Source organism: Bombyx mandarina, chromosome 08 (genome assembly GCF_030267445.1).
Source record: "Bombyx mandarina strain Sakado chromosome 08, ASM3026744v2".
NCBI classification, from domain to species: Eukaryota; Metazoa; Arthropoda; class Insecta; order Lepidoptera; family Bombycidae; genus Bombyx; species Bombyx mandarina.
Window position 1 is genome coordinate 2,141,589 of NC_143215.1, and position 25,554 is coordinate 2,167,142.

Genomic DNA, 25,554 nt, shown 5'->3' on the forward strand with positions numbered 1-25,554 from the left:
GCAAAAAGTACTTTTGTGTTTCTATCTTCAGTGGACGCCCTACCGTTAAGATCTAATGCTTACAGTATGACGCAAAAAGGGAGTGTGGTAGGATGTGTAGGGAGTATGGATACCACCATCGCCGCGGAGTAGTCATGCTTTCCGATTCTAAGGGCGCGTTTTGAGCCCGCACGGATAGGTACTATCACCTCGCCTATTTCTACATGAAACAATAATGCGTTTCGGTTCCAAGGGGCTGGTAGGCATTGTGCTTTAAAACTGAGATTTCGATCCCATGTTTCAAGGTGGGTATTTACGTGGGTAATGTCTATGGGCTTCCGGTAAACGCTTTAGACCGGATGGATCGTGAGCTCGTCCACATATGTAAACAATGAAAATATATCGTGCGCTCCATCTATCGGACAGTTATGGAAACCATTACAAAGAGTTCCATTAATTGACAATAGACGTATAAACTTTAAGCTCAGTTGGGTGATTAAGCAGCATGCAAAAAGTTTACAACTAACAAACTAAAACACAAATATTCCTTTTATTAATTATTATTATTAAATTAGCAATGGAAATCATTTTTATACTATAGCATTAGATTTACAATACGTGAACTAGTTTCAAAAATGTACTTGATTATTTACATATATTTGGAGACGTTTCGCTGTGGTTACCGCTGGTAATCACCTTGACCATATAAGTTCGCAGTCTCAATTCATAGTACACCACCTGCCCCACCCTTCAAACTGGAACTCATTACTGCTTCTCTAAAGAATTAGGCGGAATAGTGGAACTACTACCAATTTGAGTTCACAAGAAGCCACTATTTACGCAAAATTATAATTTTTCGGGTCTGATTTTTACTACACGATGTTATTCTTTCATTGTGGAGGTCATTCGTGAATGTGTATTGAGTACGTAATTCATTGGAGAAATTATTACCTGTCTGTTGCATTCGAACATCGGTGCAGTCAGATCGCTTGATACGAATGCGCTGGGCGTCTTATCCTTTAGGCCACGACGACTTAAAATCGCCCACAACTGTATAAATAATAGTTTTTATTCTTAGAAAAGAATAGCCGTACTCGCCCGCTTCGCTAGGCATTTAAAATTAACACTATTATTTATTGTCATTATTATTAGGGAGTCTAACACTCATATAAATATTAGCCTACCCATTAAGTACATGTATTTTCTACATGGATACCAAGTTTCAAGTCAATAGGATGCATGGTTCAGTAGTTATAACGGAACATCCGTAAAAACCACTGTAGATTTATAACATATTAGTATAAATAACGATTATCTTATAATACTTTTCAATGTTTTTATTGCATAGATGAGTGATGTATCTCACAACCCACGAACTCTCAATACACCATACCACAATTAAAACCTTAGCAATTTTTTCAATCGTCAATATCAATCTAATTATATTTTTAAACAAATGCCTATTGATTTTGTTTACTTATAAAAGTTTTTTTGCAATCCGAATATTATGTGTAAGTTCATGTTGTTAATTTATGAGCTTGGCATTCCTCATGTTTATGAGCACCGGTGTACACTCATCATCACGACACGTAGCCTACGATTTATGGCAATAATAAAACTGGTACAACATATTTTTTAATATTTCACAATTTCCAAACTAAATTTCAATTTCATTGATACTATCAAATTTATTTTGAAACGCAAAAGCTCAGAGCGAAATTCCGTGACGTTTTTTCGGTGTTAGTAGAGATATTTGTTTTTTTTTTTTTACAAATTTCAACCCTCCATCCATCCGAATAAGGTACTTTTGCTCCGCGTTCAGAGCGATTGCTCCTAATGATATTATTTTCCAATACATTTCGCGTTTGAACTTTAATGTAAAATTAATAGGATGTCTCTTACGACGTTCTTTTGATGGTCTGTCGCAAACCGTAAGTCCGTCGAAGAAATTCTTTTCAATATTTTAGGTGAGTTCGAAGATTTCAATTTCAGATGTTTGATCTTTGATAAGATATTTTATTTCAAAAGAGTTCTTAGGTCTTTGGATCACGTCGGTGAGATAGGTTTGTCGTGAATCGTCTAATACTTCAAATTGATTCCGCAGAATTTATAGATTTCAGTAAATTCTAGTAAGGGGTGTTGTGGGTTCGTTCCTGTAGCACCATCTTGCCTATTTCTGCCGCGAAACATACGAACAATTCATCCCGGATACTCTCATATATAATTATGAAAAATCTTTCAGTCAAGTACGCGGCCCAAGCGCTTGAGAAGCTGAGAGCGTGAATAAATACTAGCTTTTTTTTTCACACACTCCACCTGGTGTTAAGTGGTTACTGGAGCCCATAGACATCTATAACGTAAATGCGCCACCCACCTTGAGATATAAGTTCTAAGGTCTCAAGTATAGTTACAACGGCTGCCCCGCCCTTCAAACCCAAACGCATTATTGCTTCACGGCAGAAATACGCAGGGTGGTGATACCTACCAGCATGGACTCACAAGATGTCCTACCACCAGTAATTACGCAAATTATAATTTTACGGGTTATTATTTTTATTACACGATGTTATTCCTTCACCGTAGAAGTGAATCGTGAACGTTTGTTGAGTACGTATTTCATTGGAAAATTTGGTACCCGCCTGGGATTCGAACATCGGTGCATCGCTCAACACGAATGCACTGGACGTCTTATCTCTTAAGCTACGACGACTTCAAACGTGTAGTGCGTAGGGCCTTAACATTCTTAAGGCTACAGTCCTCTATAAAAATCTGTAGAACGTCAAGACTTACATTTACCGCATGTCCCCTAGGCGCGGACTCCTCGTATAAGAATCGGCTGCAGCCCGTAAAAAAGGCGTTCACAGTATGATTTTTCTGGGCTCAAGTAGCCGCCAGCTACGCCGTGCACTAGTTTATTCATCTTTCACAATTTTGAAACTTTTATGCACAAATCTCAATGAAACATACAATCGAGCATAATACTAATCATTGATGAACTCACTTATTCGCCGTCTGAAATTTTGCATTACAAATTTTACCACCCGAACCCTGCCCTCAATGGAATAATTAAAACAGCAAATACCACGGTCCTTTGAAACTAGACGAAGGATTCAATTTCAATATTTCGATAACTACGGTCCGTATATACGTATGGACGGTCTATTAATTTATACAATATTAGTACGAATAACCGATAGGATACGAATATTATGAATAATTTATTGAATTGTAATCGATTTTAGTTTTGATATGATTTGATTCGTTTCCGTGTTATGTTTGAAAGCAAAGTTTAAGACGCTGTTATTATATTCAATTACTATATCGACGGGGGAAAACAGAAATGTCGTAGCTTGCGTTTTGGGCTAAATAACTTTTTTCACAATATTTTTTTTTTTTATTGCCCTTGTAGTCAGACGAACATACGGCCCACCTGATGGCGAGTTGTTACCGTCGCCCATGGACTTCAGCAATGCCAGGGGCAGAGCCAAGCCGCTGCCTACCGCTTAATACTCTCCACAAGCCTCGTTTGAAGAAGGACATGTCATAGCGTCATAGATATACATATCATACTCATACATATTCTTGTACGTATAAATAAAATAAAGCTTCATATGGTTTGAGTCTCATTTTCCTACGATTAAAACTGTCATGTTTTTTTTTCCAACTTGCTATCTCTATAAATATAATATGAGTTATGAATTTGTTTTTATAGTTTTATAGTTCTGGCGTAAATTTAGGTTTTTCTAATTACGACAATTCCGCTTTCTTCCGTCGATATTGTTATTTAGTTCACATTGATCACATTTATATTAATCGTCGCCGATTCAGCTCAAGAAATCTATACTAATATTATAAAGAGGAAAGATTTGTTTGTTTGTTTGTTTCGAATAGGCTTCGAAACTACTGGACCGATTTGAAAAATTCTTTTTCCATTAGAAGCCGACATTGTCCCTGATGAACATAGGCTACTTTTTTTATTTATTTTTTATTTTATTTTTTTGATTTCATGTGTGTTTTAATGTTTCCGAAGCGAAGTGAGGGCGGGTCGCTAGTAATTGATAAAGGTTAGGACTGATTTAATATGGATGTTAGTTTGATTGAACATGAATTTAAATTGAATGAAATGGATAATATGTATTTCAATGCTATCTATGTTATAGGCCAGTGATTTTCAACCTTTTTTTTTTGTTGCGGCACATATTTAACGATTTCAAATTTTGGCGCACACAAAAAAAAGATAAAAATTATTTACTTACTACAACACACTGCATAAATAGTTTATCAAAAAATTTGAATATACGAAATAAACTAAAATATACTATAATTTTTTTTTTTGTGGATTTCAATATATATTCGTGTTTAAAATATTTTTCTTTTAAAATGATATAATTTAATAATATTAACATTATTATATATTCGCAAAATTTGGCGGCACACTTTTGAAATTTGGCGGCACACAAAAGTGCCGCGGAACAGTGGTTGAGAATAATTGTTATAGGCTATAGTATATTAATTATAAGGCTATAGTAATTGCGTTGTGGCAATTGAACGTGGACTGTATTTATGGTTTTGAGATATTTATTGAACCTCCTCAATATAATTTAAAGACTTAATATGAGAGAAATATAAAATTGATGCGTTGCTCTTGGCGGCTAGGTTTGAAAGAGAATTGTTGTCATGGCAGACGTCGCTCGCGGATACTTTGAGTTCAGAAATGGTACAAATTGTTTTTATATTTAAAGAAAAAAGCTTCAAAGTGCGGTTGTTATTACCGACAATAAATATCGACCTTTGGAAAGAGACAATCGGCGATTTTCTAATTTAGGCTTCGTTATCTCTGTCACACAATGTTCAATATTTATTGCCGGATACTGTAAAATTTAATCTAACATGATTTGAGTTTTAGTTAAAAAAATGTTGATAAATAGTCAAAGACAAAAAAAGTTAGAGACAAATATTCGTCATCTGTTTGTTTATTATAAAAAAAAAATATTGAAACGTTTTTTACAAGATTAATAATTGCAAAAAAAATATAAGTGTAATTCATAAAATTACTATAAACCTTTACGTGTCAGAAATTATGGTCGATTTTCGACTATTGGACGACTAGCTAAGACTACCTCGTTACAATAAAAGACTACGCCGGTGTTTTTCGAAAAAATGGTCGACACAAATATCATAAAAGCTTATGACATAATTTCTCACAAGCAATCTATCGCGCAGGTTTTACTAGGTGATCGACCTCCTGTTTTAGATAATTTTAATTGTATTACACTGCATGCAATGCAAGGATGATTAAAATAAAATTGATGTTCAATGTCGGCGTATTACCAATACTATCATAACTTATTACTTTTCCGGATAATATAAATATCTAGTTTTCATGATTCGTACACATGATTAAAATCGCTTTTATATTTCAATTGTACGACAGGTCCTTGCATATCAAAATAAGCTATCGTCACATACTGTGATCGAAAATGAATAAAATCAGTACGAAACATATCGTGATTTGGTATCTCAGATTTTTTTCTGAAGCTTTGAACTGTGTGATGTTACAATGTCAATTCCACCCAACATATAAGGTTATGGTCTCAATCAAATTAAATTTTATTATGTCTCATAGTGCACGTTTTATATTCAAATGCAAGTTGTGCGTATCAGTGTCTCAAAGAACACTCTATCGTTAGCCTTTAGACAGTTTTAATAAAAATTTGAATACACAATTTATCGCTAAAGGCACATTGTGTATACATTCCACAGTTGAGCCACGAAAGCGTCTTAAGTTTACAGTATCTATATTTCTTGTTAGTCAAAACTGTTAAGATATCAGGCGGTCGACAAAAACGGGCGACGTCATTAACATTGTCAATGTATTTCCAACAGACTCCCGGCCGTAAGCACCCAGGAACGCATTTCACGGTACGTATAGAATGAATTCCCCTTTCTCGATTATTCCCGAGCTCTATGGCATATCAAATGATAAGTCCTCACTGCTGAAGTCCGTGAGTGACGAAAATCAATTACCTTCTTGATGATCCTCAATGATGAGATTCGTGACCTCCTCTAGTAACTTTGTCCCGGACTATTGCGCCAGCCCTGCCTATCTTCGGCTGCGCGGATGACATCGCGGACTGAGGTGTTAAGAGTTAAACGTATCTGGTGCGACCATCTTAATCTATATAAGTATATATAAATGAATTGCTGTTCGTTAGTCTCGCTAAACCTCGAGAACGGCTGGACCGATTTGGCTAACTTTGGTCTTGAATTATTTGTGGAAGTCCAGATAAGGTTTAAAAGGTAGATAAATATGAAAATGCTCGGAATTAAATAAAAATCACAATTTTGTTTTCCCTTTGATGTGTCCCCCGTCGGACGGATTCCTTTTGTTTTTGTTTTAAGTTTATTTTATACAAAAGTTTTGGTCTTTTATTTATCGATTGAGGCACTACGAAGTCTGCCGGGTCAGCTAGTCATATTATAAAATATAGCTATAACTGAAGTCATCGTAAAGGATAAAGCGCTCGATGTACTCGTGTTGAGCGATGTGATAATATCGATTTTCAGGTTCTAAGAACCAAATATTTTTTATTAAAAACTTACTAAATTTTCTCAAGGTTGACTTCCACAGAGAATGAATATCATCGTGTAATATAACTCAAAATCCGCAAACAATGTAATTCTCAAGATGGGTGGCGGTCACCTTTAGATTTTTATGAGCTCCGGTAACCACTTAACACCAGATGGACCGTGCGCACATTTACCTGCCAATAAATAAAAACTTGAAATAAACTTGAAATATTGGTATGCACAAACCTTCTTCTTCTTCCAATTTTTAGTACCAAGATCTTGGAATGCTAGGTAGAAACTTTAATATCGCAACCTGTTTATTGGTCTCTGCCCCTGGCTAAAAATGTTATCCCTGCAACCTCTCAATGTTTTCCAATCATCAAACTAAAGTTTCCGAATCGAATCGATCGATTTTCTACTTAATTTAGGATGCTGCAGCTCATTGGAGACCAAATCTTAGACCCTGTAGTCTAAAAGTCAGGAGCACTCACAAACCAATCAGCAAATCGAGGTGATGCAAATCATTATGACTTTCGAAAACCACACTGAAAAAGCGACACGTAAATGCCATCAAAACCGCATTGTGTGGTGAAACATACAAGCTAATAGAATTTGTGATTGAACGGTGCAACTGTTTGTAAGTAGTGTAACAGGTGTCGTAGGAATCAATGAAGAATAGCAAAGTGTAGATAGGCGACAAATATTATTAAAAAACTGACCATATATTATGTAAAAAAAATATGAAATGTATAAGAAGATATTTTGTTCGTATTTCGTTTATAATTAAAAGTACTTTCACGCATTTAATTCCGCTTTTATTTTTGTTGGTCAAGTACCTACCACGCTCGGGATAAATAATAAGTCGGTTTTGTGGTAGTGATGTTATTTAATCTTTGTCCGACAGTACCTAATAATGAGAGAAATTATTTGAAAATTTATAAAAAAAAAGGCGCCAAAGTCATGATTAAGTAAAAAATGCACAGATAATATTAAAGAAAATGAGGATATGCGTTTCGTTTCACGCTGATAAAGATTTAGAACAGTACTTAAATTATTTCCGACGATGAAAACTGTATTGTTTAGTAGAACAAAATTTACTTAGTAATTCGTTGTTTTTTATTGATCTACATGCGTAAAACGACCTCGACCCACCCGTTAAGACTCATAGGCTCTTATACCACCCCGCCTATTTCTGCCGTGAACCAGTAATGCGGTTCGATTTGAAGGGTGGGCCAGCCGTTGTATACTATACTGAGACTTTAGAACTTATATCTCAAGGTGGGTGGCGTATTTACGTTGTAGATGTCTATGGGCTCCAGTAACTACTTAACATCAGGTGGGCTGTGAGCTCATCCACCTATCTAAGCAATAAAAAAACTAACGAATTAGTACAGTATCATCAATTACGTCAAAAAGTAATGTGTGTGTCATGTTAATGAAGACCAATGATACAACAAAATATGTGTTATTGTAACATTAATGCTAATTCGAATATGCATATTCTTATGAGCATCTCAGAAGCATTACGGATGTAGACAGCTAATTCTAAAGCTACCCGGGAAATAGTCTATGACCTGTTTCCCGCAGTTAACAGTTCGTAATTTAAAGCCGAACAGGCAATTTCCCAGGCCTCAGGTATAGTTCCATAATGTTATTTATTTAAAGAATCGATTAAGTTGAGCTTTTGACGTTTAAGTTTTGATCGATTTCACTAGAGTATGAAAAGCACAATATTTTTCGGTCCACCTTACGATGGGTGGTCAGCGAGCAGCAGCGCTCTCGAAGTATCACATCAGCATACTGAGATCTTCAAGCAGCATTGCCTGCTAGTAGGGCGTATTGTCACCACCAGATACCAGCACCCTGCCAATTACCACCACGTAGCAGCAATGCGTTTCGGTTTCATAGGTACGCCAGCCGTTGTAATGTGTCTTGGGACGTAAGCTCACAGTAGCGTCTTCGAAACTGTACACGTGTATCTGCAATTGAGTTTGGCTAATATTTAACGAACTAATTAACTTGACTTAGGATAATTGGCTCAGACTCGGCGTGGGAGCGTCACGGGTACAGAACGATTCGAATTTACAGTTATTTTAAACTAAACAAAGGTTAGTTAGTTGGAAAGTCGATTAAAGCCGAGCTCGAGACGATTCTTGATTGTTTCGGTAAATTTGATGACGATCGGATGATCTCCTGGGTTATTGAGGGGATATACATGTAACCTCTATACGATTTATCTTAAAAGAGGTTAATCTCTATATATTCAACGGTAGGCAGCGGCTTGGCTTTGCCCCTGGCATTGCTGAAGTCCATGGGCGACGGTAACCACTCACCATCAGGTGGGCCGTATGCTCGTCTGCCTACAAGGGCAATAAAAAAATAAATAAAAAAAATATAAAAATGAATTGCTGTTCGTTAGTCTCGCTAAAACTCGAGAACGGCTGAACCGATTTGGCTAATTTTGGTCTTGAATTATTTGTGAAAGTCCAGAGAAGGTTTAAAAGGTAGAGAAACATGAAAATGCTCGGAATTAAATAAAAATAACAATTTTGTTTTTCTTTTGATGTGTCCCCCGTCGGACCAATCTCTTTTGTTTGGTTTAAGTTTATTTTACACAAAACTTTACATTGAGACACTACGAAGTCTGGCGGGTCAGCTAGTATGTTATAAAGATGACATGAATGGAATTTTGAAATGTTGTTTTATAATGTATTATTTTATTTACATCAAAGTAGAGCTTAGCCTAATAAAACTACAGCACAAACTGAGTTGCTCTATAAAGAGAAACAACATTTAAAGCTATTGCTTCACCACGTTTTTTTGATGTTTTTTATGTTTCAATATTCAAAAATACTTTTATATTTCTAATGTTCCTATTTCTGATGTTTAAATATTCAAAATTCCATTTATGTCATCTTTATAACATATTAAACTCTTTTAAGATAAAATCGTATAGAGGTTACATACATATGTGTGTAAGTCCTTGCCTGTCGTAGGGTGTATTAGTAGTAAAAGTAAATTAGTAGTAAAAAAATTTCGCCCAAATTAGACTCGAAACAGCTAATGTGTTTCGGTTTGAAAACTGGGGAAGATGAACAGTTCATCTTTCAACACGTTCATCATCTTTGTCATTCTTCGAACAGTTCATCATCTTTCAGATTCAATGAAATCATGTCTCAAAGTGTTTTATTCTCATTGTAAGGTAGGTAGCTTTCGGTAGGCAGCGGCTTGGCCCGGTAGGCAGCGGCCTGGCTCGGTAGGCAGCGGCTTGGCTCGGTAGGCAGCGGCTTGGCTCGGTAGGCAGTGGCTTGGCTCGGCAGGCAGCGGCTTGGCTCTGCCCCTGGCATTGCTGAAGTCCATGGGCGACGGTAACCACTCACCATCAGGTGGGCCGTATGCTCGTCTGCCTACAAGGGCAATAAAAAATAATAATAATATCCACCGTCTCCCGTAACCATTAAGTTGTGAATCGGTTCGCCCATTTAAGTAAAAAAAGATGTGTGGTGTCGTGGGACACCGGATAGGAACGAAGGTCCTTATTATAAAAATATTAATTTTAAGTTCTATTCGAGGTATAAAGAAAATAAAACTGGAGGTTTCGCAACAACCCACGGTCATTCAGTAACGTGCGAACTTATTATGGTACACTTCATTCACGGTTGTTTGCATAAGAGTTAGTGTGTTGCGCAGACGAACGCTCTGAGATCGTGGTCAATGAATAATAAAAAAATATGTTATTTTTTGCACGTTATTACAAAGTTAAGTCGTACACTGTGTGCATTACTAATAAAAATCTTACGTTACGGACGTTTTTCCGGTTAGGGTACCCCTCCGCTTCGTTTCAAAATTTCGCAGATTCGATTAAGGTCCCTCCAGGGTGTTTCTCGAAGGCTTGTATGACATGTCATTTTTCGAACGAGGCTTGCAGAGAGTGCTCATTGCTGACGTTCATGAGCCACGCTGACTATTTGCCATCAGGTTGACCGTATGTTTGCCTGACAACGAAAGCAGTAATAAACCCTTTGAAATTCGGCAGCTTTTTTAGGGACACGCTTGATTGGGATCAAGAGTCGTATTCTGTACATTCGTATCTGGAATTACGCTGTAAGTTATCTCTTTATGTGGCGTCGCAGCCGTTAGATGGCGGTACGAACTGCAACTTTCAACAATGGGACATTGAAAAATATAGGGCTATCACTCTTCTTATTTTTGGTTACATATTTTTGTTTTTTTTATGTTTTGCGAGATTCCGAGTTTTTTAGCCAAATACCTTGAATAAAAGAAACGGTATATCGTCAGCAGCGAGATAGGTAGGGAAATAAGGAGGGATTCGCTTGATTGATAGGGATGTAGGTATAGCCGAATCATCTTGGTATAATCAAGGTAATTATCTTGTTTGCAACGAAATTTTAAGCTGATTTTGATTCTAAGATCTAAATAAACCTATCATTGTGTATGTATATATGTTAGCAGATAGGTATATACATATAAAAATCACGATGTTTTTAATTAAATATTTGCGATGTGAGTTGGCTGCTTATTGTCGCTTAAGACATTTTGAAAACGAATATTTACATGGATAGATCAATGATTTTTTCGTCGACGTGCAACCTAACCTAAACATCAGCCCGCTGAGTTTCTCGCCGGATCTTCTCAGCGGGTCGCGATTCCAATCTGGTAGTAGATTCATTCGCGAAGCAATTGCTCTTGAGTTGTTAGGTCTCCTTCGGAGGCGCTCGGGCAGTTGTTAGCAAATCCCACCCCTCCTGGCTGAGCCTTTGCTCGCCAACCTGTCCTGGTGAAACTGGAAAGGCCTTCGGGCCACCAGTAATCTTTCAATCATAAAAAAAAAGATTTTTTTCGTACAACAAACATGACGTAATCATAAATTGTCGTAACGATGTCGAAATTCTTCAAGTATTAACAGACGTAATTGCTTGGGTTTTTCATGTAACTGTAATCACTATTAATCGACCACAATGAATGGTGATATTCAATAATGCGGCAGCGAAGCAACAAATTAAAAAGTTCACATTAAAGTCACTTAGCACTCGTTAACAACGCTACGGAAGCCATTACATAGTTCTCACTTTAAAAGCGACAACAAAAACCACATTTTAAGTACAATAAAACACACACGTGCAGCCCTGACCGACGGCCATTCCATAAATAATGTTACCATGTTTATTACCGCCATTTTGAAGACAAATGGTTAGTTATTACTGCACTCAGTTTAACATCGTGTGCTCTCGTCGGGAAATTAAAATATTCTATATAAGTTTAAAGCTATAAGTGCGTCTACGACTCAAAGAGAAAGAAGGGGAAGTTTTAACATTTAAGTTGGCAAAAATGCACAACAACATTTTAACGTAACATATTTAAAAAAAAAAAAAAAGAAATGTTATGAAAAATTATATGCTTACATGTGTTGTTAAAACCGCGCTTTTAGGTGCCAACGTAAGGCTATTTCTGCTGAGAAGCAAACATGTGTTTTCTGGTTTGAAGGTCTAGACAGCCCAAAATGGAAATGGGTCATCAGAATTAAGACATCATTTGGCAATCCCCTTGTAATGTTTGTATCAGCAAAAATTCAAGTAGGTCAATCTGTCCACCATCACATAAGCCATAAATATGTTCTGCTCTTTATTCCTTTGATTAGTTGAATTCAAGACATCGATGAATTGAAAATGTAAGTTTTTTTTTATTTATTGCTCTGTTGGGTGTACGAGCACATGGCCCGCCTGATGTTGAGTGGTCACCGGAGCCCATGGATATCTATAACGTAAATGCCGCCCCACACCTTGAGGCCTGAGTTCTAAGGTCTCAGTTTTTACAGTACAACGGCTGCCCCACCCTTCAAACCGAAACGCATTACTGCTTCACGGCAGGGCGGTGGTACCTACACGTGCGGACTTACAAGACCTCCTACCACCAATAAAATTGAATAATAAATGTCACTTCAATTACATGTATAAACGACAGTGCCATAGTTAAAAACCTTTTTAATTTATAATTGAGAATAATTTAATGACAATACAATAAAAATACAAATACAAAACTAGATTAAAAAATTAGATTAAAAATAATATATATTGATAGACCTTTACATTTCATTAGATTAAATTGGCTTAGATTTTATTTAGTTGGGAAATAATCCAAGCCAAACTTTTCCTAGACATAGTTGATAATTAAAAAAGACCACTTAATTACAATTGAATTGGTACAACCGGAAGCTCTTCTCTGCTTTATGTATACACTTCTCTTTGTCTCAGAAAAGTAAGTATATATATTTTAAACACGCCAGAGTGGATATCCCAGTCGTTATCCGCGTTACGATCTTTTATGACCTTCGACCTGTATTATTTTATTTTAAAATCCCCTTTATCGCCAGCTTTAAGCTTTGAAACGGCTATTCGCTTATATTGTTATAGCTCAGAACTAGCTGTTCACGTCTTACTCCTGTTAAGATTCCTTAAGTGACTTAACAGTGTCTCAGTCAGTGTCTTGTTTTATTAATAACTAGTGGCCCGCTCCGGCTCCGCTCGGGTCTTTAACAAAAATTTCAACGATATTGTTTTTTTTTTATAAAAGAACACTTATTGCGGCATAACTATAATAGTTAGACATATGCTAACACGACACATTTTGAAAATAATAATGTGTTCTACAAAGTCGTAGTACATATTTTATTCTGTCATAAATTGTTTTCGCAGGGCACGCTATGTAAAGAATATTTTAGGTAATTTTTTTACACTTTGGGTTATATTATTGGAGGTTTAGGAGGGATCGCTAATTTTTTTCAAAAAAGATTATAGCCTATGTCACTCGGGAATACTGTAGCTTCCAAACAGTGAAAGAATTTTTCAAATCGGTTCAGTAGTTTCGGAGCCTATTCAATACAAACAAACAAACAAACAAACAAATCTTTCCTCTTTATAATATTATTAGTATAGATGAACTAGACAATGCTCGGTATTTTTCTTTTTTTTTTTGATACATTGTGTTTTTTAGAAATTATATTTAAATACGAATTACATATTGATAAAATGATGAAATATTCCAAGATCGTTTAGGCATTTTTAAGTGAACACGTGAGTTAAAAACACACAAATAATATAAATAAACAATTCATTTTCTTGGTCTGACCTTAAACCAAACACTCATTGGGTTCGGGTGGCTTAACAACGCCATCTGCTCAAATAGCATTAGTGTTATTGTGTCTTTAAAGCAGTTAGTTGCTCTCAATTATGAAAAATAGTAATATTATTCGCCAATAGATGTCGGGAAGAGTCATAAAGTTGATTATCGATAAAGTTAATTATTGAAAAAAAACATAAAAAAGCAACATTTTCTGAAAATAAATAGTAGCTAGATCGATTTATCGTCCCCGAAAACCCTCTTTATAGTAAATTTTAGATAAGATGTACGGTGCATTCGTATTGAGCGATGTGACAGTGTCGGTGTTCAAATCTTACTGGTATCAACTTATCTAATAAAATAAGTACTTAATATGTATTGACAAATGAGTTTCATGGTGAAGGAATAACGTTGCGTAATAAAAATTAAACCCGCAAAAATTATAATTTGCGTAATTATTGGTTTTAGGACATCTTGTGAGCTCGCACGAGTTGGTATTATCATACACATTTATGCTGTGTAACAGTAATGCGATTCGTTTTAAAGGATGCGGCAGTTGTTATACTACATATAAAACTGACATTTAGAACTCATATCTCAAATGGGTGGCGGCATGTTGATGTCTATAAGCTCCGGTAACCCCTTAACACTAAGTGAGCCGTGAGCTTGTCTATCAGTTTAATTTTTATTGCTCTTATAGGCACCATGACGTAAGGCCTACCTGACGGTGAGCTATTACCATCGCCCGTAGACGACAGTAATGCCAGGAGCAAAACCAAGCGACTGTGTACCAACCAGTCATCGTTCTCGTCGAACCCGTCGCTCGCGACGAAGGGCTCGGCGAGTAAATTAACCCACAGACACAGCCCACTGAGTTTCTCGCCGAATCTTCTCAGTAGGTTGCGTTTCCGACCCGATGGTAGATTCTGCGAAGCACGCCTCTTGCTAGGGTTCGTGTTAGCAGCATCGTCAGGTTTGAGCCCCGTAAGCTCACCTACTAGTTAAGGTTACGCTGATATGGTCTCTCTAGACCATCAGCTTAGGTAGGAAAAAAGAAAAAAAAAGTTTTTTTTTATTGCTTAGATGGGTGGACGAGCTCGCAGCCCACCTGGTGTTAAGTGGTTACTGGAGCCCATAGACATCTACGACGTAAATGCGCCACCCACCTTGATATACCTAGTCAGGTCATAAATTCTGTCACATGTTTAATGTAAAATAATTGAAACAAGTTTATTAATTATGTAACCATTCATATACCAAAATGAACTTAACAAAACATAGATTCTTATGACACTAAAGTTTATTCAAATTGACCTCCGTGATTTTGAATACAGGCCTTCAATCTGCGTGGCCAGTCGTCTATCGCAGCACGAACGAGGTCCATGTCAATATCGGCGGCTGCCTTAATCAAGGATGTCTTGAGTGACTCCAAATTGGGATGAGACTTTGAGCACGCCTTTTCTTCCAAGTGTTGCCATATCTTGTAATCTAACGGATTCAAATCTGGACTGGAGGAGGGCCAGTCTTCGTGCCGGATGAAGTCGATTTCACGCGCCGCCAGCCAGACTTGTGTGCTCTTCGCTCTATGAGCTGGCGCCGAATCTTGTTGGAATACCCAGTGCCTGTTATTGAACATGGTATGAGAAACAGGTTCCACAAGGTTCGTCAGGACTGTATTTTGATACACAACTCCGTTCGTTTTTACACCTTTCTCACAAAAATGTACCTCTGTTAAGCCCCAATAAGAAACTCCCAACCATACCATGAGCGAGGATGGAAAATGACCTCGTTGGACACGTGGAATTCGGTTACTCGCTTCTTCACTACTGTGTGCGTACACCTTATCATTTTGTTTGTTGTAGCTCTCTTCTACGGTAAAAATTTTTTCATCCGAAAAAAGAATTTCGCGATATTTTTTTCCCGCGTAACGCTTCAACAAAGCGCGGCATCTCTTCAGTCTCAGGTCCATTAGACGAGCATTCAAACGATGTCCTGTTTTTCTTCGATATGCCCGAAGCCCTAAGTCTTCATTTAACACCCTTTTCACCGTGGTTCTGCTTAACCCCATCTGAAGGGTCAACAGTTTCTGCTTACGTTTGGGATTTCTTTGAATTCGCGCCTTCACAGCTTTTATCACTGCTGGAGTCCTAACAGACCGAGGGCGACCACTTCTTGACCTGTCATCTACACTAGAGTCTTCATTGTATCGTTTGATGGTACGATAAACGAATCTTTTGGCTATATTCAAATTTTTCAGTATGTTAAAAATTTGAATTGGCGCGTAACCGCAACGATGCAACGCAATAACTGCAACACGATCTTCTTTAAGAGTCCACTCCATATTTAAAAATGAGTAAAATTCTAAAAGTATACATTTTTATTTTCATGAACAATTCGAAATTCGAATTCAATAAACTTTTTTGTGGCCAGCATTCTAAAAGAAAAGTTTTACTGTGTGACAATACTTATGACCTGACTAGTTATAAGTTCTACGGTCTCAAGTATATCGCGGTGTATCGCGTTCCGACCCGGCAGGCTGGTTCTGACCCAGCGGGGTATCCCGGAACACTAGCAGCACCGCCCGGGCGGCCTGGTAGGGCCGCCGTACCGCGGAGACCGACGTCGTTGGTCGTCGACTATCGCCTCGACGACCCGTTGGTCGGGCGTCCTCGGGGTGGCGCCGCGTGTCTGGTTGTAGTGTTGACCGCGGGAACCCCCCTACTCTGACCGGGTTTTGACCCCGGACGGAGATCGGACGTCGGGTGTAAGAGTGCAGGGAGTCGTTTAGTGGGTGGGCCCTAAAATCCTTGGGCCCGCGGTCTGCTCTCAACACCTGCAGACCGTTAAGTCTCACATACCCCGCGCGCTCCCTAGGCGCGGGGACCTCGTAGGAGGCTCGGCACCCGGCCCGAAAAAAAAAACAAAAAAAAAAACCCTTCAAACCGGAACGCATTACTGCTTCACGACAGAAATAGGCAGGGTGATGGTACTTACGCGCCAATTCAAATTTTTAACATACTGAAAAATTTGAATATAGCCAAAAGATTCGTTTATCGTACCATCAAACGATACAATGAAGACTCTAGTGTAGATGACAGGTCAAGAAGTGGTCGCCCTCGGTCTGTTAGGACTCCAGCAGTGATAAAAGCTGTGAAGGCGCGAATTCAAAGAAATCCCAAACGTAAGCAGAAACTGTTGGCCCTTCAGATGGGGTTAAGCAGAACCACGGTGAAAAGGGTGTTAAATGAAGACTTAGGGCTTCGGGCATATCGAAGAAAAACAGGACATCGTTTGAATGCTCGTCTAATGGACCTGAGACTGAAGAGATGCCGCGCTTTGTTGAAGCGGTACGCGGGAAAAAAATATCGCGAAATTCTTTTTTCGGATGAAAAAATTTTTACCGTAGAAGAGAGCTACAACAAACAAAATGATAAGGTGTACGCACACAGTAGTGAAGAAGCGAGCAACCGAATTCCACGTGTCCAACGAGGTCATTTTCCATCCTCGCTCATGGTATGGTTGGGAGTTTCTTATTGGGGCTTAACAGAGGTACATTTTTGTGAGAAAGGTGTAAAAACGAACGGAGTTGTGTATCAAAATACAGTCCTGACGAACCTTGTGGAACCTGTTTCTCATACCATGTTCAATAACAGGCACTGGGTATTCCAACAAGATTCGGCGCCAGCTCATAGAGCGAAGAGCACACAAGTCTGGCTGGCGGCGCGTGAAATCGACTTCATCCGGCACGAAGACTGGCCCTCCTCCAGTCCAGATTTGAATCCGTTAGATTACAAGATATGGCAACACTTGGAAGAAAAGGCGTGCTCAAAGTCTCATCCCAATTTGGAGTCACTCAAGACATCCTTGATTAAGGCAGCCGCCGATATTGACATGGACCTCGTTCGTGCTGCGATAGACGACTGGCCACGCAGATTGAAGGCCTGTATTCAAAATCACGGAGGTCAATTTGAATAAACTTTAGTGTCATAAGAATCTATGTTTTGTTAAGTTCATTTTGGTATATGAATGGTTACATAATTAATAAACTTGTTTCAATTATTTTACATTAAACATGTGACAGAATTTATGACCTGACTAGGTATATCAAGGTGGGTGGCGCATTTACGTCGTAGATGTCTATGGGCTCCAGTAACCACTTAACACCAGGTGGGCTGCGAGCTCGTCCACCCATCTAAGCAATAAAAAAAAACTTTTTTTTTCTTTTTTCCTACCTAAGCTGATGGTCTAGAGAGACCATATCAGCGTAACCTTAACTAGTAGGTGAGCTTACGGGGCTCAAACCTGACGATGCTGCTAACACGAACCCTAGCAAGAGGCGTGCTTCGCAGAATCTACCATCGGGTCGGAAACGCAACCTACTGAGAAGATTCGGCGAGAAACTCAGTGGGCTGTGTCTGTGGGTTAATTTACTCGCCGAGCCCTTCGTCGCGAGTGGGTTCGACGAGAACGATGACTGGTTGGTACACAGTCGCTTGGTTTTGCTCCTGGCCTTACTGTCGTCTACGGGCGATGGTAATAGCTCACCGTCAGGTAGGCCTTATGTCATGGTGCCTATAAGAGCAATAAAAATTAAATTGATAGATAAGCTCACGGCTCACTTAGTGTTAAGAGATTACCGGAGCTTATAGACATCAACATGTCGCCACACACCTTGAGATTTAAGTTCTAAATTTCAGTTTTATATGTAATATAACAACTGCCGCATCCTTTAAAACGAAACGCATTACTGTTTCACAGCAGAAATATATATGATAATACCAACTCGTGCGAGCTCACAAGATGTCCTAAAACCAATAATTACGCAAATTATAATTTTTGCGGGTTTAATTTTTATTACGCAACGTTATTCCTTCACCATGAAACTCATTTGTCAATACATATTAAGTACTTATTTTATTAGATAAGTTGATACCAGTAAGATTTGAACACCGACACTGTCACATCGCTCAATACGAATGCACCGGGCATCTTATCTAAAATTTACTATAAAGAGGGTTTTCGGGGACGATAAATCGATCTAGCTACGATTTATTTTCAGAAAATGTTGTTTTGTTATGTTTTTTTTCAATAATTAACTTTATCGATAATCAACTTTATGACTCTTCCCGACATCTATTGGCGAATAATATTACTATTTTTCATAATTGAGAGCAACTAACTGCTTTAAAGACACAATAACACTAACGCTATTTGAGTAGATGGCGTTGTTAAGCTACCCGAAGCCAATTAGTGTTTGGTTTAAGGTTATACCAAGAAAATGAATTGTTTATTTATATTATTTGTGTGTTTTTAACTCACGTGTTCACTTAAAAATGCCTAAACGATCTTGGAATATTTCATCATTTTATCAATATGTAATTCGTATTTAAATATAATTTCTAAAAAACACAATGTATCAAAAAAAAAAAAGAAAAATACCGAGCATTGTCTAGTTCATCTATACTAATTAATTAATATTATAAAGAGGAAAGATTTGTTTGTTTGTTTGTATTGAATAGGCTCTGAAACTACTGAACCGATTTGAAAAATTATTCCACTGTTTGGAAGCTACACTATTCCCGAGTGACATAGGCTATAATCTTTTTTGAAAAAAATTAGGGATCCTTACTAAACCTCCAATAATATAACCCAAAGTGTAAAAAAATTACCTAAAATATTCTTTACATAGCGTGCCCTGCGAAAACCTTTTGGGTTTTGACCCCGGACGGAGATCGGACGTCGGGTGTAAGAGTGCAGGGAGTCGTTTAGTGGGTGGGCCCTAAAATCCTTGGGCCCGCGGTCTGCTCTCAACACCTGCAGACCGTTAAGTCTCACATACCCCGCGCGCTCCCTAGGCGCGGGGACCTCGTAGGAGGCTCGGCACCCGGCCCGAAAAAAAAACCAAAAAAAAAAACCCTTCAAACCGGAACGCATTACTGCTTCACGACAGAAATAGGCAGGGTGATGGTACCTACCCGCGCGGACACACAAGAGGTCCTACCACCAGTAATTACGCAATATACTTATTTTACCAATATCCTTATTTTACTTTGTTAAAGTCGGTATTTGTTTTTTGTTAAATTATTATTAACTTTAAAGTATAAATATTACAACATCAATGAATTTATCTTTGGTACTATAAAGCTTCTTAACGTAGGCCCGGAGTTCATTATCCGGCGCCTCGGTAATAAATAAGCACCATCCTTTATTTTCACACATCGCTTAACTCCGTACGTAAATGGTCCGGATTTTATGACTCTCTTACTGTCTCTACAGTTCGGAAGAGAGACTGTCTGTTTTAAATTACATATTTTCGAAGATTTACTCTAAGAGATTTACAAAAGTTAAAAGCTAAAGCTAAATGTGAAAGGTAATGTAAAGCTTAGCACTTTTATTTTTAAACTACCGTCAATTATATTTATTTTGCTAAGACTGATGAACCAGCTGGTGTTAAGTGTTTGTATGTGGTTCCAGGAGCCCGTAGACATTAACAGCGTAAAAGCCGCTTCCAGTCTTAAGGTATGAGTTCAACGGCTTCCTCAACCTTCATACCGGAACGCGAATTGTTACGCGGCAGAAATAGGCTCGTGGTAGGCAGCGGCTTGGCTCTGCCCCTGGCATTGCTGAAGTCCATGGGCGACGGTAACCACTCACCATCAGGTGGGCCGTATTCTCGTCTACCTACAAGGGTAATAAAAAAAATTGATTTGCAGCAAAGTTTGTAGGATATATATTATCACCTATCGACTTATATATCATACTTGCGTATCATGTTATGATAAATGTAAATTGATATTATAACTAGTATGTAATTATTTTATCTTGTAATGTATATTTTATAAATAAAACATGAAATTAAGTCATATACTGTCTTCGAATAATTAACTAATAAATATAATCGAGAAATTCCCCTAAAGTCTCACAACGTATGGCAGTTTCAGTCATTGAACTTGACAGATCGTCAATTGTCAAATTTAGCGACATATTACGAGTTATTGTTACACTTAATTTGGTATTATTTACACACACACACTTTCGGTTATTAGTTTCTAGAACAATATCCTCACAATATCCTGACAATAAATACAGATTTATATTGCAGACAGACTGTAGGCGTTCGATGATCACTAATAAGATTAAAATTGATGTTCCAGAACCCTGATATAGTGTTGGTTCATTACCTGAACGTGCCCTATCCTGATGACAACAAGCTGGCCGCAGTCGCACCCAGTTTGGCGCTCTGGGCTGACAAGAAAGAGTGGACGAAAGATGAACTGGTCAGCCAACTTAAGCCAATGTGTGAGTTATTTATTAGCGTATATATAAATAAATCATTGTAAATTTCGACGTCGTCGTGGCCTAAAGGATAAGACGACCGGTGCATTCGTATTGAGCGATGCAACGAAGTTCGAATCTCAGGCGGGTACCAATGTTTCTAATGAAATACGTACTCAACAAATGTTCATGATTGATTTCCACGCTGAAGGAATAATATCGTGTAATAAAAATGAAACCGGAAAATTATAATTTGCGTAATTACTGGTGATAGGACCTCTTGTGAGTCCGCGCGGGTAGGTACCACCACCCTGCCTATTTCTGCCGTGAAGCAGTAATGCGTTTCGGTTTGAAGGGTGCGGCAGCCGTTGTAACTATACTTGAGACCTTAGAACTGATATCTCAAGGTGGGTGGCGGCATTTAGATTGCAGATTTCTATGGGCTCCAGTAACAACTTAACACCAGGTGGGCTGTGAGCTCGTCCACGCATCTAAGCAATAAAAAAAATACTCAAGATTATACAGGAGTTACTTAATATAAACAAATATTATCCGAAAATCATTCGTTTATTCTTAAAAGAACTTCGCTTAAAACATCCTCAGTTTAATTTTCAAAGGAATTATTAAAGTACGTCCGTCAAAAGCACAACGTTGCTACGATTACAAAGTCTAAGCTCGAAAGCGTTTCGCGGGCTTTCCTTCAGTTCCTCCCCCAAGTTTATTTATACGCTCCGAAACGGACACCTTTGAATAAAATTATAACATTTACTGAATGAAATAAACGACTCGAACTCGGCTTCGTGCTTAAATTTGAATATATTGACAGAGGGCGTAGTACCTTTGCCGTGTTTTTCATTAAACTTTTATGGTACGAATATATTGCGTTTCACTGTGATATGTCTGGTAAAAGACGGTCTTAAAGATTTAAATATGTTTTTTTTTGTTTAGATGGGTGGACGAGCTCACAGCCCACCTGATGTTAAGTGGTTACTGGAGCCCATAGACATCCACAACGTAAATGCGCCACCCACCTTGAGATATAAGTTCTAAGGTCTCAAGTTTAGTTACAACGGCTGCCCCACCCTTCAAACCGAAACGCATTACTGCTTCACGGCAGAAATAGGAAGGGTGGTGGTGCCCACCCGCGCAGACTCACAAGAGGTCCTACCACCAGTAAACATGGAAAAACAGTGAACGTGGAAAACTTCAAAGTATACCTGACAGCGTACGCTTTGTCTCTGTCGTCGTTAGATTGTTTATATTTATTTATTGTTTCCTAAAATATTTAATATGTCGACATATAAAACACCTTAGCCGTCCGTGACCACGAAAACTGTAAAGTAATCGAAACATTGGAAATATAAGTGTGATGTTAATAAAAAAACGAATTTAAGCCGTAAAAGTAGAATTATTGTAATTAAAAATAATAATAACTGGGAAAAAATTACGCACGGTCACCCGGCCCTAAATTAAAATACCCTGTGTTATGGGTACCATAAATTTACATACGTATATTATATAACACCCAGATCAAGATCAAACAATCTTGTTCATATGAATGTTTGCCCGATGTGGGAATCGAACCCACGACCCCCAGCGTAACACTCAGGAGCGTCAGTCAACAGTCATAACTACTGCATCACTGAGTCAGTCAAATTACACAGAAAAAAACCCTTTGTTAGTTTTATTTTATCTAAGAGATAATTATATAAGAGATCTGAATTCGTGAGGCCACTCATTGAGTTTCTGATATTAATTTAAGTGAAATTTGTAATTTAAATTGTTTTTAGTCGATTAAATGTAATATTGTAATTAATTGATTGCAATAGAAGTTTTTGATTGCATATTAGGAGAAGGAGCAGCCTGGTACTAATAATAATAATAATAATAATAATAATAATATAGCCCCCTATAATCCAACCATACGTCCGAGTCGAACACCAGACTCACGTGGGGGGCGGACACGCGATATAATGTTACTGGCGCGGCTAACATGGCTCTGGGAACCCATAAAAAATGGAGAATCAAGAAATAAATATACGTATAGGGCCGCTACCTGGAGGTCGCCAGGGCACGTCTGGAGCTGGCGCTGGACGTGGCAGCATGCGGACCGCCAGTGGTCGTAGATTGAACAGGCGGGTCACGACCAACCAAGCTACTACAGCCGAAACACAAATCACACTTACACCAGACACTCAACAGGAATCAGCAAGAAGTGTTTTGCAGGACATGCTACCTGCAACCACCCTTGCTGGCAGAAACAGGCAGCGAATGAAGTGGACGGACGAAGTAAATAAACAACTACTTCGCTGCTATTACACGGTTACAAATTGCGAAAGTAATCTTACAGGATATCGCTTAGCACTCTACACGAAATTCATTGACATATACCCAGACCTTCACATAATATCAGAACAACGTTTAGCAGATCAGGTGCGAGTTATACACCGCAATAATAGAATCTCAGCCGCAGAAAGGGAAATAATTAAGACCGATGTAGAACAAAATCTACATAGTTTGACTTCAGTGTCTACAAATCCTACTAATTCACCTCCCATAAATCAGGAAAACATAATACACAGTACTCAACATGGTTCACACGATACAAATAACCGAAATACATTTAACTCAACAGAATACATAGTACACACACCATCGACAAACTCACAAATAACAGACCATTTGCTTACACCCTCATACACACTATCACACACACCATCTGCACATAAACAAGCATCAGATACCCAAACAGACCAACCTGATACTACAGAGAGCATACAACAAATAGAACAGATTTTGAACGAGAACTTCATAAAATACAAAGGAATTGATCCCACGCTACGACCAACTTTGTCAAAATTAAAAATATCCCATAAATTGATAAGTACAGTAAAAATACTAAATATTCTGATAGATAACAAACTGACAAATATCACAAATCCAACCATAGAAGAAGTACATGATCTTATATATAGTGCAGCAATGACTGCCACAACAATTCATACCAATAAGAATAAGCAAATGACATATACAGAAATAGCCCCTAGAACAAGTAATTCAAAACCAGCATGGGAAATACGTATAGAAAATAACATAGCATTTTTAAGACAGGAAATAGGAAGATTAAATCAGTTTATTGCAGGTAATCTAAGCACGAAAAAGCAAGTTAAGATGGGAATTTTGTATAAGAATAAAGAAGAAGCAATAGAAATCATGGATAAAAAAACACAAAGACTTCAAGCATTGTCAAAAAGATTACGTAGGTACAGAAAGTCTAATCAACGTCATAGGGATAATATGATGTTTAACACAAATCAGAAGGTATTTTATAGGAACTTTAATAGAGAAGCGGTTGTTAAAAATCTACCCGATATTACAGAAATACAGACATTCTGGGAAAATATATGGTCAAAACCAATAGAGCATAATAACGAAGCAGAATGGATCAAAACAGAACTAAATAAAACTCAACATGTAGACCCGATGTTAGAAGTTACAATTGATAGGATAGATATAGAACTAGCAATAAAAAGGACACTCAATTGGAAGACACCGGGACCAGACAAAATACATAATTATTGGTTGAAATATTTTACATCAACACACAGACATATTGCAAAAGCCTTCAATAAAATAATCCAGGAACCAAACACACTACCTATGTTTCTAACACATGGCAACACCTACCTCAAACCCAAAGACACAGACACAGATAATCCAGCTAAATACCGACCAATTACATGCCTCCCTACACTCTACAAACTACTCACATCCATAATTTCACACAAAATAAATGCACATCTCACTCATAATAAAATAATAGCAGAAGAGCAAAAAGGTTGCAGGAAAGGATCAAGGTGCTGTAAAGAACAACTAGTCATAGATACCGAAATACATACTCAAGTAAAACAATCACATAGAAATCTATATTTTGCATACATCGATTACCAAAAGGCATATGATAGTGTACCGCATTCATGGTTAGTCCAAATCTTAAAAATTTATAAAATACACCCAATGTTAATTAAATTTCTTCAACAGACTATGCAAAAATGGTCAACAGTATTAAACATAAAAACAGAAGCAGGAACCATCAAATCTAACTCCATAAAAATAGCCCGGGGAATATATCAAGGAGATTCTTTGAGTCCATTGTGGTTTTGCATGGCAATAAACCCACTATCTCAGATTTTAAACAACACTGAACAAGGATACATGATACATAAAGACACTAAGACTAAACTAACACACTTATTATATATGGATGACATCAAACTATATTCTGGCAATAGGCAACAAATGAACAGACTGTTAGAAGCTACTGAAAATTTTAGTAGCGATATCAAAATGAACTTCGGCACGGACAAGTGTAAAATAAATAGTATAATTAAAGGCAAACATCATGAAACGGATCCATACATACTTTACACACAACAGAACTCAATAATAGATAAAATGGATATAAACGATACATACAAATATTTAGGGTACGCACAGAGTATAGGATTAGATCACAGTAAGATCAAACAAGAACTTACCAACAAATACACAGAAAGGTTGAATATAATACTAAAAACAGAACTATCGGGTCGA

The 25,554-nt window shown here is 37.8% G+C and overlaps 1 protein-coding gene across 7 annotated transcripts in view; it reads left to right on the plus strand.

The window, feature by feature from the left end:
- Window positions 1-25,554, plus strand: part of Camta (Calmodulin-binding transcription activator) — a 193,649-nt gene that overhangs the window by 135,033 nt on the left and 33,062 nt on the right. For 4 of the 7 annotated variants that reach the window (XM_089729407.1, XM_089729409.1, XM_089729404.1 and 1 more), the window contains 2 exons: window positions 5,866-5,901; window positions 20,841-20,985. In XM_089729407.1, the coding sequence (XP_089585533.1) occupies window positions 5,866-5,901; window positions 20,841-20,985 (181 nt within the window). The remainder of the gene's footprint in view (window positions 1-5,865; window positions 5,902-20,840; window positions 20,986-25,554) is intronic. The other 3 variants (XM_089729408.1, XM_089729410.1, XM_089729406.1) reach the window with 1 other exon arrangement.